Consider the following 11,477-nt stretch of genomic DNA (forward strand, 5'->3'; position numbering starts at 1 on the left):
CTCAAGTACTGTTTTGAGTATTTCCATTTTATAGTGCGTTATATTTTTTTCATTAGATTTCAGAGGTAAATACTGCTTTTTACTTCACTAATATTATTTTACAGCTAAAGTTACTAGATACTTTGTAGATAAGCATTTTACATAGAAAACATAAAATCAACTTATAAAATATGTATTGTCAAGTTTAATTACCCAAACATGAATGCTTATGCATGAATGCATCAACAATTAAATAACACACTATAAATGGTACTTTTTAAGTACATTTTGTTGCAGTACTTTCTTTGATTAGTAACTGACTAATTTTTCATTGTGTGTGTGTGTGGGGGGGTGCTATTTGTAATCTTACTGTCCAGATTTTCTGTGATTAATTTAATAATTCTGGGAAATGCTACTCAAATTTCAAATGCCCCCCCACACATACATAGAAATCTAGAAGTTTACTGGCAGGTCCCCTGTGGCTGTTTGACGACCTGATGACTTGTTTCTTCCTCTCAACAGTCTGTCTATTAGGCTTTCTCAGCGGGGAGTCAGGCCTTAAAAGAATGTGGAAGAGGAAGACAGTTTAGCCCACGGCTGCAATTTGGCCACAACACAAACATAAGTGTCTAGAAGTTTGTATGAGAAGCTTGAATTCAGGTGTAAGCTCATTATTACAGCTAATTCTGGGTCAAGCATCTCCTGGAATATTTATGATTCCAACTGCTGAATGAATCGATTCTTGTGAGGGAGGTTTGGTGAGCAGACAGGATCGCCAGGTAAAAAACAATAAAACACCAAATGTGGACCACATAGACAAAACCTCTGTTGGTGGTACCAGACAAGTCAATTACTTAGTATGAGTTGTGGTGGATATTCAGATCCTTTGCTTAAGTAAATATATCACAGTGTGAGAATATACAATATATATGTTAAGCTAAAGTACAGAAGTATTATTATCAAAATGTACTTAAAGTAAAAGTACTCATTATGTAGCAGATTCTCTCCTGTTGGTGTCATATTACAACCCCATTTCCAAAAAAGTTGGCACACTGTATAAAATGTAAATAAAATGTGATGATGTGCAAAAGATTGAAACCCTATATTTAATTGAAAGTAGCACAAAAACAACTGGAAAATGCATTGTTTTTGGAAAATGATATGCTCATTTTGAATTTGATGCCAGCAACACGTTTCAAGAAAGTTGGGACAGGGTCATGTTCACCACTGTGTTGCATTACCTCTTCTTTTAACAACTCTCTGTAAGAGGACACCAACTGATGTAATCTGGAAATTGGAACGTTTTCCCATTCTTGGTTTTCACCTGCTCAACAGTTCGGGTTCTCCTTTGTCAGATTTTACATTTCATAATGTGCCATACATTTTCAATAGGTGACAAGTCGGGACTGCAGGCAGGATAGTTAAGTGCCTGAACTCTTACTACAGAGCCATGCTTCTGCAATACGTGCAGAATGTGGTTTGACATTGTCTTGATGAAATAAGCAAGTCTGTCCCTGAAAAAGATGTCATCTACTTGGCAGTGTATGTTGCTCTGAAATTCCTCCAGAATCAGAATACTTTATTGATCCCCCAGGATCTTCACGACGCGTGTACTTCTATACCATCACGGATGCTAACTTTTACACTGTGCACTAACAACAAGCCGGATAGTCTCTTTCCTCTTTAGCCTGGAGGACGTGGGGTCCATGATCTCCAAACAGACTTTAAAATTTTGACTCGTAAGTCCACAGGACAGTTTTCCACTTTGCCTCAGTCCATCTTAAATGAGCTCAGGCCCACAGAAGGTGGATTTCTGGATCTGGTTTATATAAGGTCTCGGTTTCAACTTGCATTTGTGGATGCAGTCATGAACTGTGTCTGTTTTTGATGCAGTGCCGTCTGAGGGCCCGAAGGTCACAGCCATCCATTATTGGTTTTTGGCCTTGCGTACAGATATTATCTGATTCTCTCAATTATTTAAAATAATGTACTGTAGGTGAAGTCCTCTTTGCAATTTTACATTGAGAAACATTATTCTTAAATTAACTAACCTTTTGCCAGCAAAGTTGTGAACCCCTCCCCATCTTTACTTTAGAAAGACTGAAAAAGACAAACACACACACACTTTAATTACTTTACGCTTTAATTACTTGTGTGTAATGAAATGTATGAGGTTGATTGTTCTTATGTAGTTTGTATGATGCTTTGGCAATATTGTTGTTACACATTCATGCCAATAAAGCTAATTTGAATTGAATTGACTCTTTTTTTCATACCAAATTAAGTTACTAACTTGTTGCCAGTTGACTTAATTAATTGTGAGATGTCCACAAGGTTTTTTTTCCTTTTCTTTTCTTGTCTTTTGTTGCCACTGTCCCAACTTTTTTGAAGCATGTTGCTGGCATCTAATTCTAAATGGGCATATAATTATCCAAAAACAATAACATTTTCAGTTTAAACATTTGATAAATTGTCTTTTTCAATTTAAGCATGGGGTTACAATGTTTAGCACATTTTACACAGCATGGCAATATTTTTTGGAAACAGGGCTGTAATCTGTATAATATTACTGGATTAATTATTACAGATGCATTAACATTTAAGCAGCGTTTTAATGTTGTAGCTGGTCCAGAGGGAACAAATTCGAATGAGTTTGGGGTAATGTAACCTATAGCAATATGTTGTATTTTATAAACTGCTCATGTGTTTTGTTTGTGAAAGGGTTAAAGTACATTATTTCCCACTGAAATGTAGTGAAGCCGAAGAATGTAGCTAAACACTTTAAACTTGTACTTCAGTGCAATACTTAAGTGAATCTACTTAATTACATTCCACCACTCGATATGAGGAAATAAGTGTCTAATCAGTGCAAAATGTGAAGCGGAAAGAGAAAATGCAATAAGATGTATGTAAACAAGTTGCAAAAGGGTTTGAGAAAGATTCAACAGGCAGTGAGCAGGACAAAAGCACTGGTTTTCTCTTTTTTTATTTTGTGGCTGTTGATTTAATGGCCATAAATCAACACGTTCCCCATTCTGCTTCTGTTCCTTGAAGTGATAATGGTCACAACAAATCCTCATTAAAGGTTTTAGTATGCAAGAACCAGACTCTTGTTGGTTGATTCTTTAGCAGATTATACAGTTACATCATGATTCGAGCCATTGTAAATTAAATAATCGAACAGGATAAACTGTGTGGTTTTATCTGGGTCGGAGATGTCATGTTCGCATCATCATGCGAGGATCAATACTCAGAAAAGGGAAGAAGAGAAGCCAAAATCTACCTGACGTTTCTCCCAAAATAAAGAGTCACAGCTGGAGTCACTTCACAGGAGCGAAGTATAAATGTTGTTCTAGTTGTTGTTTTCCTTCTCCATTTGTATGCATCCACGTGTGTGTGTGTGTCAGGAGGAGGATAAAAGCGAAGGGGGACTGAGAGGAAGTGGAGGTGTGAACGCCACACTGAGAGAAAGGTCATTACCTTGATGGGGGCAGCAAGGTGTGTGTGACGTCTCTTAATGTTTTTACGAGCTTAACAGGTGTGTCGCAGGCGCTGCAGCAAACAGACTCTGTAACAGCCAAAGATGACAATTACTTGTTTTGCCATTACTGGAGTGGGGGAAGCTAGTGTTTGCTGTTTACAGTGCATTAAGAATTACCATAGGACTGCTCTTTGACATGTATGTGCTAAGTGGTTTGATATCCACCTTTGTTAGCTCCCTGAGGTCTAAAGGTCAGGTCATTGTAAAAACAGTTGATTTATTTTCTGATGAGTGCATTTTATACGCTATCATAAGAAGTATTTGCCTTTACATTTTCATCATTTAGCTCAGATTGGTGCAGGTGTTCCTGCTGTTTGAACAATTCCTGCATCACAGGAACTTGTCCGATTTCCTCCAGCATGTTTTTGACGGCACAAGCCTTTTAATCTCCCAAGGATTACTCTTTGGTTGCCATCTGTTTTCCGTAAATAAATCCTCTGCATGCATAAGACACATGCATTCAGATTACATACTTGATCTTCGGCTCTCACTGTGCACATTTGTGGGCTGAGGATGCACGCCTACATTTTTTTTATCACCCAAAACCCAGTTTTATTAAGAGCCTGCCAGAAATACATGATAAATAGTAGATAAATAGTACACCATCAACCAAGGAAGCACTTTTCATCATTACATGAGGCGCAGATACACTGAAATACTGTTTTAGCTACTGCTACTGTTTTACAGTCACTAGATAGCCTTACATAAAGAGCCTGCATGGAAAATAGGGTTTTTATGCAATCATGTGTTGTCACACACATCAATTTGAATTGTACCCTTAGAAAAAGCAGACAGTGTTTTTGTAATATCGTCAATTTTATCCAGTCAAAACAGTGAAAATGTATCCAACAGACAACTAGTGCAACTGTAGCTCGAAGTCAGTCAGACCACCTCCAGAGGATCTCTGTCAGCCTTCGACACTACCACTGTTACACTCTCAGGGAGACGCACAGCCAGCTTCTCCCTGAACACGGTCAGAAATCCCCGCTCGCTGTTGCTGTGGTCACTGAGGAGAACGCTAGTTCCCTTTGCAACGGCATCCAGCACTTCATGGTGGGACATCTCACCTGAACAATGGATAGAATAATTACATCAGCAGGCATTACAATGTCAAGGAAATAAATTGATAGTAAAATGAATAATATCAGGCATATACAATTATTTTGAATGAAACCTACATTGGATTTTTACTTAATATCTACCTGTGATATAGAGGTCGGCCTGGACTCCATTCAGTACTGAGGCCCCAGATCCAGCACACACGGCCACAGAACACACAGAGGACTCTGGAAATATCAGAATAAAGACTTAAGCCTAGTTTACACTATACAATTTTAAGCCCAATTTGCCGGTCGGCGAGCTCGGTGACCGTCGGGCTGTGGTAAATCTGTGATCGATCGGCAGTCGCCAGTCATTATATGTGAACTACACGACGACGCATCAAAACGGCTCCCCAACACATTTCTGACAGATCACCTGTCTGCCAGATATCTAGCATGCCGAATATCTGGAAGAGTCGGCCGACATGGCATCAAATCCAGCCAAAGAGAGCAGGCATTTGGCAGAGCAGGCAGCTGCTTTTTCACCGCAAACACTCTTTACTCACCTCCAGCTCTCTCTGTATCTTAGACAATCCCTGCTACCTTTTTATATATACAGTCTATGGTGCTAATCTATTCTTTCACCCATATTCTTAGTCTTTATAATTTCTATCTTTACAAAAACAAACAACAGCTGTTTCCTGCATTGGGTGACAGAGTCGTTGTCAGCTTGTGTAGTGTGTGACCCCTGTCACCGATCAGTTACATAGTGTGAACGCTACAACGACTTCAGACTCCCCTCACAAGATGGCAAGTTGTGTAGTGTGAACGGCACGGCCATTGGCCAACGCTGAAAGTCATGTAGTCTGCACAAGCCTTTAGTAAAACACACATTTACATCTGAGGACCAATTAATCATTTTGATTTCACTACTGTCAATCTTCAGGTAGAACCCTGAGGTTTCAAGGCCTTTATGACATGCTTGACCAGATTAAACATTTTAAAAGCTATTTGTTAGGGTCACGTTGGCTTGAAATACGGTCTGTATTTGTGTAATTCATCATAATTAGGTCTATTTACCCCTTAGAGGAACACATGTTGTCATAATATGTATTGTTAACAGAGTGGTTTGGTTTGTATGAAGGCATGCTGAACTACAGTGTAATTTAATCCTTGGTAGTTCCTTAAATTTCATCTCTTAATCTAAACTAAACTAAATTTACCAACAATTTCCTCTTGCTCAGATTTCATTTGTGCCAATTTGTGAAACCAGTCGAGTTGTCTGCTTGGTATAAAAACTGCAGACCATTCAGGAAATCTACTGCCCCCAACACTCGCCTAATAAATGAGAGTTCCCATCCTTCATATTTTTTATTTAATTTATAATACCAGTAACAAAATCCTGAGGTTGTATAAGAGTTCATTACCTAGTGTCCGCCCCAGTCCCAGAGCCAAACGCAGGTGACTCAAACCCAAGTGGGACTTCAGTTTCTGAATGGCTGTTGCCACGGTTACTGGCTGGTCCAAAACACTAAGTCGCCCTTGGCCATGGCCTGGGAGAGGGGGCTGTAGGGAGTGAAAGGGGAGTAGTTAGTTAAAATAAAATAAAAAAGCAACTACTGCACATAAAACAGGTTATTAGTATATTATATTATAACCATCCACATTTTTTTGTGGAATGTAAAGGTAGATTTAAAAAAAGATCAATATAGAGCTTTATCTTTTTTGTTTCAGTTCCTGATTGATAAAACTGCGTTATTTCTTAAAAATACGAACGTTAATCTAAACAACATGGCATTTCTTGAATTTCTTGAGGTTCTTTAGTTCATCCTCTAACAGTGATGTGTTTGTGGTGTACCTTTTCAAACTTCTGGATGGTGAGGGACTGGCTTGGAGCATTGTGTCGAAAGAGTGTCTGGACACTGGGGGTCAGCGCTGAGTCATTGCAGGTTACACTGACATGGATCCCACTGCTGTCTGGTCTGTTGCACAAATAAACTGTTACTCACCAGTGCAAAGGACCTTAGTAGTGACTATTAGTTTTTGCATGTTTAAACATATTATTACAAAGTGCACATTCTTTGACATAAATCATTCATTTCTGTTCTTTTCTGTATTTTTATCAAAGTCACCATTCAGACTTGAAAGTTGCTGAAAATAGGTAATCAATCAGAGTGCATAATATTCAGCCTTTACTTTGTTGTCAGAGTAATTTTACCAGCTTGTGGTGATGAAGATAAGAGTAGTGTCAGGAGTGTGGAAGCTTTGATATCAATGAGGTGAAAGTCAAATCCCAAAATGCATTACATTTACAAGCTAAGTGTCTTGAAAATCCAGAATGTAAATAAACAATACTGGATGGTGTGACTATACAGTAGCATTGGCTCTTTCTTCATTAATACAGGCAACTATACTCTAAATCTTGCACAAACACAGTTTTCACAACTTTGACAAAAAGCAGACTAAAAGAACACTGGATTCACTGTGAACGTTTCAGATGTCTGTAAGGTGATTTCAAGCCATACAGAAATGAGTGAAGTTAAAGTAAAAGGTGCTTGAATGAAAAGAAATCAATGTAAATCTTGTTGTTTGTTTTGGAAATGGTCTGCAGAACTTAGTTACAAGGCCACACGTGCAAAACCACCTAAATGGCCCTATAATAACTATAATTATATCCCTGTACACGTGTTGGTTTATGCAAATATGTAGAGGACCTGCTGACTGAATGTTGTAGTGTTGTTCCTCTGTCACAAGCCTTCAGTTCCTCCACAACAGCGTTTAGTTCCTCTGTACTTTTGACCGCGAATTCCAGTTTGTGACGGTGGGAGGCGCCGCCGAGGGCCTGACTCAGCACAGACACCTGACCGCTACCTGAAAGTCACGGACAGACACCCGAGGGAAAAATACACTCAGGGAAGACATGAAGAAGGACATTTGGTCTGTAGGTATGTGTGACACATCTTCCATTTAGAACGACCTCTTACCAAGTCCCCCGACCAGCCAGTCGTTTACTCCTCCTTTAACACTATCCCATGAAGTGTGAGGGGAGAATATCGCTATCCTGGCCTCCACAGCCCGGATGGCCAATCGCTGCTTCCAGTCTTTCTGAACCAGACGCTTGATTGGCCGAAACAACGGAGGGTGATATGAGATAATGAGGTCACAGCTCATGGCCTCTGCCTCCGCCATGACAGCATCTGTAAGGTCGTTGGTTAACAGGATGGTTTTAATAGGCCGAGGTTTGCTGGGCTCAACCAGCAGGCCAACATTGTCCCACGACTCTGCCAGAGACAGAGGAGCAAGCTGCTCTAACACCTGCAGGAGCTCTTTCAGCTCCATCACGGCAGAACAGTGAGCAGAATGAGAGAGGCAGTGGCTGCAAGAGAAGCAGACAGATGAGTGAAGAGGGACTGAGGCTGGCTGGCTTGTCAAGAGGCTGTGACAGTGACTCAGTGAAGGGAGCAATGGAGGGATGGATACAACTTTTGAGTTAGAAGGGTAGAAATGCGCTAGTGAGGTCAAGCTCCTCCTGGTACAAAGGCTTCTATAGGCGAGTGAAAAAGATGTCCCAGAAAGGTTTCTACATCCAGTCAACATCAGTGGAAACCTGTAAGGACAAAAGAAAAAGAATTGCTAATGAATTCCTAACTTAACACCTAAGAGCAAAATGAGTGTACTACAGAAATATATTCTGATAATTGACTGTTTAAGTAATTCACAGATTTAACTAACTTCTAAGTATACTAAACTTCTAAATAAAATGAGAGGACCTGCAGGTTTTCTTTCTGTTTTATATGATTATGAATCGAATATCTTTGATTTTAGGGAGATTTTATCAGTTTTCTGAACTTTCACAGATGAAACATTGACTTTAAAAAATCTCTTAACAATTCAATAGTGGTGGCACCCGTGACGCAAACCAATCCATCAGTCGTGAGCCAATCAATCCAACAAGCGATTCATCACTCTGCTCAAACAGTAAGAACAGAAACCAACTTGTGAAAAATGGACTTGTTCTTGTTTAGTGGTTCAGTTTTGTTCCATTTTCCAAACTTGACACCCTGAAACCCTTTCAGCCACCTCAATCTAGATCCCACTTCACAAAACACCTGGCCAGGAAAAACCTCCATTTAGACATCACCAGTCTGAGCAGTGAGTTAGCAAAAAGATGCACACAACCTCATACTTTGTACTGTTAGACGAATATCTAATCTAACGAGGTAGATCAATTTCTGAACCTGAAGCATGATATTTAGTTAACTGTTGCTGTGTGAGTAAAGTGCTGTACTGCCTTATTTAGATCTAACACGACCTAAAGTTACTATGAGGTGTGACTGACTGCTGCGAAGCGTGCAGCTACCAGCAGCGTTAGCTAACATTAGCTACTAATGCGCACTTAATATGTTTAAAAACACAGTATCAACATGTCAATATGTGCACGAGTGAACTTATCATACTTTCGCTTGCCTTTCACTTAAGAAGACTCTTATCGCTCTGTCGCTGAACAAATGACACTTCACTTACTGGAGAACTTGAAGGAGGATTGTCTCCTTCCGGGTTCAGTTTCTTACTGCAACGCTTTTGATTGGATAGATAAAATGTCAGTGAACTTCAATGTGGGCACTTCTTGTGTAAAAAAGTGGCAACGCTTGTGGTTTTAAGACTGCTTAAATAACTATATTCCAGTCAAATGTCACCAGTGTTTCACTTTATGGTGGATGAATTACGTCAAACAAAAAATATTAATAAATTCTTAATCTGCATAATCTGGTCTATAATGAAGACTTTGCCAATACGATTTTTATGCTTAGCAGGTCAGAAAACTGCATTGAACTGCATTTTAAAAAACAGTCTAATCTGAGATACTACATAGCCTACCACTGAAAATAATAATTGTGGCTACTGACAGATCTTTAAAGACAGATTAATTACTCAGAGCTTTCTTTCTGGGATACACTTCTGCTTCATAATTATCTGCAAAACTATTAATTAAATTAAAGCATTTTATTGTAATAAGCGATGCGCAAACACACACCATTTCCTTATCCCCTCAACAGATGTGTCCTGTGACAGTCAGTTCTTCTTTCTAAATTAGTCCTGATAAACATTTTTATAAAAGCACTAAATTAAATAACTAGAATATTTTTATTTTTTTTTAAAGTCAGTATCCCACTGAGCCACTTTGGATTTAGCTCAATTGGTGAAAAACATCTTAAACCAGGAGCAAACATTATGTAGCTGTTGTAATGATGTAACGCTGTAATGTTATAAAACACACTGACAGATTAATGTGCACAGGAAAAGACTGGACTTTGATAAGCTGCATTAACTCTCACAGGGCTGCTGGTCCAGTAACAGAGCAGAAATATCACTAGGACCTTTGGAATAACATATGAATTTCCCCTGTGTGGGATCAATAAAGTCTATCTTATCTCTTATCTTAATAAAGTAGAGGGTTATAAATATTGGGAGATGACTGCAAAGGATAAAAAGGGCAGGTCACATTAAGTGCAGGGCATCAAGCTTCTGGGCAGAGTGGCTACTGAATTGAGTCAGAGAGCAACCCAGAGAGAGATTATTGTGGATTAATGCAATAAATGTCTACACTGGATGCTAGAGGAATCAGGGAAGGATCAGGGCAAAGGCCCAGGCAGCAAACATTACATCATCTGAGTCTTCCCCTGGCTGACCTCTCTGCATGCACTACTCCTTTCTGGTCCAACAGGACCCCCTCTTCAATTACCCACACTTTAATCTCACTGCACGTCACACATTACATTTACATTATAAACACAATGAAACAACGTAAATCTTTCCTAAAGGACTCTTTCTTTCTTATTCTTCCCCGACGGGCTGCCCACACAAAAGAGCAGTCGTTTACAACACAAGAGAAAACACTTCTTCATTAAGCATATTGGCACAGCTTTCCCTTATATCCAATCTGCGGAGTGCCGCTGACAGATGTATGTTCGGTTATCAGGTCTGTGTTTTCAAAGAGAGAACTGCTTCACTTTTGTTAATTTGTATTATAAGCCACCATGCGCCATCTGTCCACATATTTGAAGTTCATGTCTGTTTGTCATGCAATGACATCTGTCTGGCTGATGTGACTGTGAGGGTGCAGCATGTCCCCGTCCACGTCCCTAAAATCTCTCACAACACAGGTGCTGGCTTCAGGTCAGTATGACACACATAAGTGGAGATAAACCGCAACACAAATTCTGTTTCAGGATGGGATGTGAAATCTGTGGTGCATACAATGTTTTTTCTTACAGATTTTGTTTTTTTTTATGCTCAAAAACTCTTCCCCACATTTTACATCAGAGAATTGCCATATTCAATTTAAGAATGGCTCAGGCCGTGCCCTCTAAAAGGATGAACTCTGGGACAAGCACACAACATGCATTTAATACCTAGAAATCTGTTATGAGTGAGTCATGATGTCAGAATTTTGAGATGTTTTATTAAATCAGTGGCCTGTCCATTTTTGGTCACAAAAACTATTTATCCTCAGTCCTCAACATTTCTACCCTCAGAACTGCAGCATCGCTGATGATTTTGGTTCCCTAATCCCTTCTTTGGTGTGAAACGCATAGACCATTGTGTTGATTTATTATTCAAGCAGCTATGGAAGTCCTGCTGGGAATAGGTTCCACATTTGTGTATGGCAAACCTTTGGATTAAATTACTAAAGTGCCATGACACACAGAATTGTTAAGTCTCTTTACTTTCTGTGGAATTTGCCAAATTATAAAGCTTTCATCACATATGTGACAAAGCCAAAAGTTAAATATGTGCTGGCTGATTGCTGGATAATAAACACCCAGAGTCCTTGGCTTCCTTTTAGGTGTCCCACAGGACTCATGTTGCATCCATTCAAACCAAAACTCTTGTCCAAAATTTGTATACTTGGATGT

General features: G+C 39.4%; 1 protein-coding gene across 3 annotated transcripts; it reads right to left on the reverse strand.

Moving 5' to 3' along the window:
• Positions 1 to 4,053: 4,053 nt before the first annotated feature.
• Positions 4,054 to 9,134, reverse strand: nif3l1 (NIF3 NGG1 interacting factor 3-like 1 (S. cerevisiae)). Of its 3 annotated transcripts, none has more exons than XM_038736279.1 (7): positions 9,028 to 9,134; positions 7,545 to 8,167; positions 7,275 to 7,431; positions 6,419 to 6,542; positions 5,988 to 6,126; positions 4,723 to 4,806; positions 4,054 to 4,587 (listed from the first exon to the last, which is right to left on the reverse strand). In XM_038736279.1, the coding sequence occupies exons 2-7, from the start codon at positions 8,155 to 8,157 to the stop codon at positions 4,403 to 4,405; spliced, it is 1,302 nt and encodes a 433-aa protein (XP_038592207.1). In that variant the 5' UTR covers positions 8,158 to 8,167; positions 9,028 to 9,134; the 3' UTR covers positions 4,054 to 4,402. The 3 variants fall into 3 exon arrangements, with proteins under 3 accessions (XP_038592207.1, XP_038592206.1, XP_038592208.1); XM_038736278.1 differs by having other exon boundaries at positions 9,018 to 9,128; XM_038736280.1 differs by having other exon boundaries at positions 9,085 to 9,103.
• Positions 9,135 to 11,477: the final 2,343 nt, after the last annotated feature.

Source organism: Micropterus salmoides, unplaced genomic scaffold, assembly GCF_014851395.1.
Source record: "Micropterus salmoides isolate LMB-PRFRI ecotype aquatic unplaced genomic scaffold, ASM1485139v1 Ms_hic_scaffold_21, whole genome shotgun sequence".
Classification (NCBI taxonomy): domain Eukaryota; kingdom Metazoa; phylum Chordata; class Actinopteri; order Centrarchiformes; family Centrarchidae; genus Micropterus; species Micropterus salmoides.

Excerpts from the sequence above, each read along its gene's own strand:
- nif3l1 (XM_038736279.1), bottom strand. The coding sequence starts at position 8,157 with ATGTTGACTGGATGTAGAAACCTTTCTGGGACATCTTTTTCACTCGCC. Across the intron at positions 7,432-7,544 it reads CTGGCTGGTCGGGGGACTTG|GTAGCGGTCAGGTGTCTGTG; the intron begins GTAAGAGGTCGT and ends CGTGACTTTCAG. Across the intron at positions 6,543-7,274 it reads CTACAACATTCAGTCAGCAG|ACCAGACAGCAGTGGGATCC; the intron begins GTCCTCTACATA and ends TTTGTGCAACAG.